At 57.4% G+C, this 1,551-nt stretch overlaps 1 protein-coding gene across 1 annotated transcript in view; it reads left to right on the plus strand.

The window, feature by feature from the left end:
• VOLCADRAFT_119241 (Kif4a type kinesin-like protein) overlaps positions 1–1,551 on the plus strand; it is a gene marked incomplete at both ends in the record, with an annotated part of 4,275 nt that overhangs the window by 1,934 nt on the left and 790 nt on the right. Inside the window, one exon of the mRNA XM_002955907.1 lies at positions 1,010–1,328. Coding sequence (XP_002955953.1) covers positions 1,010–1,328 — 319 coding nt within the window. The remainder of the gene's footprint in view (positions 1–1,009; positions 1,329–1,551) is intronic.

Genomic DNA, 1,551 nt, shown 5'->3' on the forward strand with positions numbered 1-1,551 from the left:
GAGGGGGTGTGGGGGGATTTGCAGGACGGGGAGAGGAGGGAAAGGAATGGGGGATGTGGACACGCCGCAGAGGTGTCAAGGGGGTGGCCAAGAAGGAGGGGAAGGAGGAGAATTAGGAGAAGAAGGAGGAAATCGCCAGCCCAAGCCCCTCCCCCCCCAACCCCCCTCCCAACCCCTCCGTAAATAAATCCCCGCAACCTCCCCCGGTTGTCATTGCCGGCCCTTGCTTTCCCCTCTTAACCTTTTGCTCCTTGCGTTTATATTCCCCCCACTTCCCGCCTTCCTGTTCCCTTCCTCCCAATCCTGTTCCCTTCCTCCCAATCCTGTTCCCTTCCTCCCAATCCTGTTCCCTTCCTCCCAATCCTGTTCCCTTCCTCCCAATCCTGTTCCCTTCCCTCCCAATCCTGTTCCCTTCCTCCCAATCCTGTTCCCTTCCTCCCAATCCTGTTCCCTTCCTCCCAATCCTGTTCCCTTCCCTCCCAATCCTGTTCCCTTCCCTCCCAATCCTGTTCCCTTCCCTCCCAATCCTGTTCCCTCCCTCCCAATCCTGTTCCCTTCCTCCCAATCCTGTTCCCTTCCTCCCAATCCTGTTCCCTTCCTCCCAATCCTGTTCCCTTCCTCCCAATCCTGTTCCCTTCCCTCCCAATCCTGTTCCCTTCCTCCCAATCCTGTTCCCTTCCTCCCAATCCTGTTCCCTTCCTCCCAATCCTGTTCCCTTCCCTCCCAATCCTGTTCCCTTCCTCCCAATCCTGTTCCCTTCCTCCCAATCCTGTTCCCTTCCCTCCCAATCCTGTTCCCTTCCTCCCAATCCTGTTCCCTTCCTCCCAATCCTGTTCCCTCCCTCCCAATCCTGTTCCCTTCCTCCCAATCCTGTTCCCTTCCTCCCAATCCTGTTCCCTTCCTCCCAATCCTGTTCCCTTCCTCCCAATCCTGTTCCCTTCCCTCCCAATCCTGTTCCCTTCCTCCCAATCCTGTTCCCTTCCCTCCCTTTTGCAATTCCCAATTCCAGAGCCACAAGCAGCACCTGCGCCAACGAACAGTCCTCCAGATCACACGCCATCCTCACCATCATCATCGAACAGCACCTCTATCCGCAGCACAACACATCCACCCACCCGCACACATACCCGCTGTCGCACCCGCTATCGCCGACGGAGGGCTCTCCACGCGGCGGAGGGCTCTCCAGCGCCGGCGGCGCGGCGGCGGGATTGCCGCCGTACGATGGCCTTGGCGACGGCGACGTCTTCAGGGGTGTTGGTGGCGGCGGCGGCAGCGGCGGCGGTGGTGGTAGTGCTGTGGAAGTCAGAACTGCTAAGCTGCATTTGGTTGTGAGTGCGCTATCTCCCCCTTCTAGTAGACCTTTGTGCGTCTGTATGTCTGTGTGTGTGTGTTTTAGTTATCTTTGAGGCCCCCTGGGGGAGGAAAAAGGGCAAGGAAAAGTGGCAGAGGATGTCATACATACATACACACACGAGTGACTTGACTTATTGTGTCTGTGTTGTAGTGTGTCTGTGTGTGTGTGTGTGTGTTCCTGATGGTGGTTACTTCCCC

Source organism: Volvox carteri (genome assembly GCF_000143455.1).
Source record: "Volvox carteri f. nagariensis unplaced genomic scaffold VOLCAscaffold_56, whole genome shotgun sequence".
In the NCBI taxonomy this organism is placed as follows: Eukaryota; Viridiplantae; Chlorophyta; class Chlorophyceae; order Chlamydomonadales; family Volvocaceae; genus Volvox; species Volvox carteri.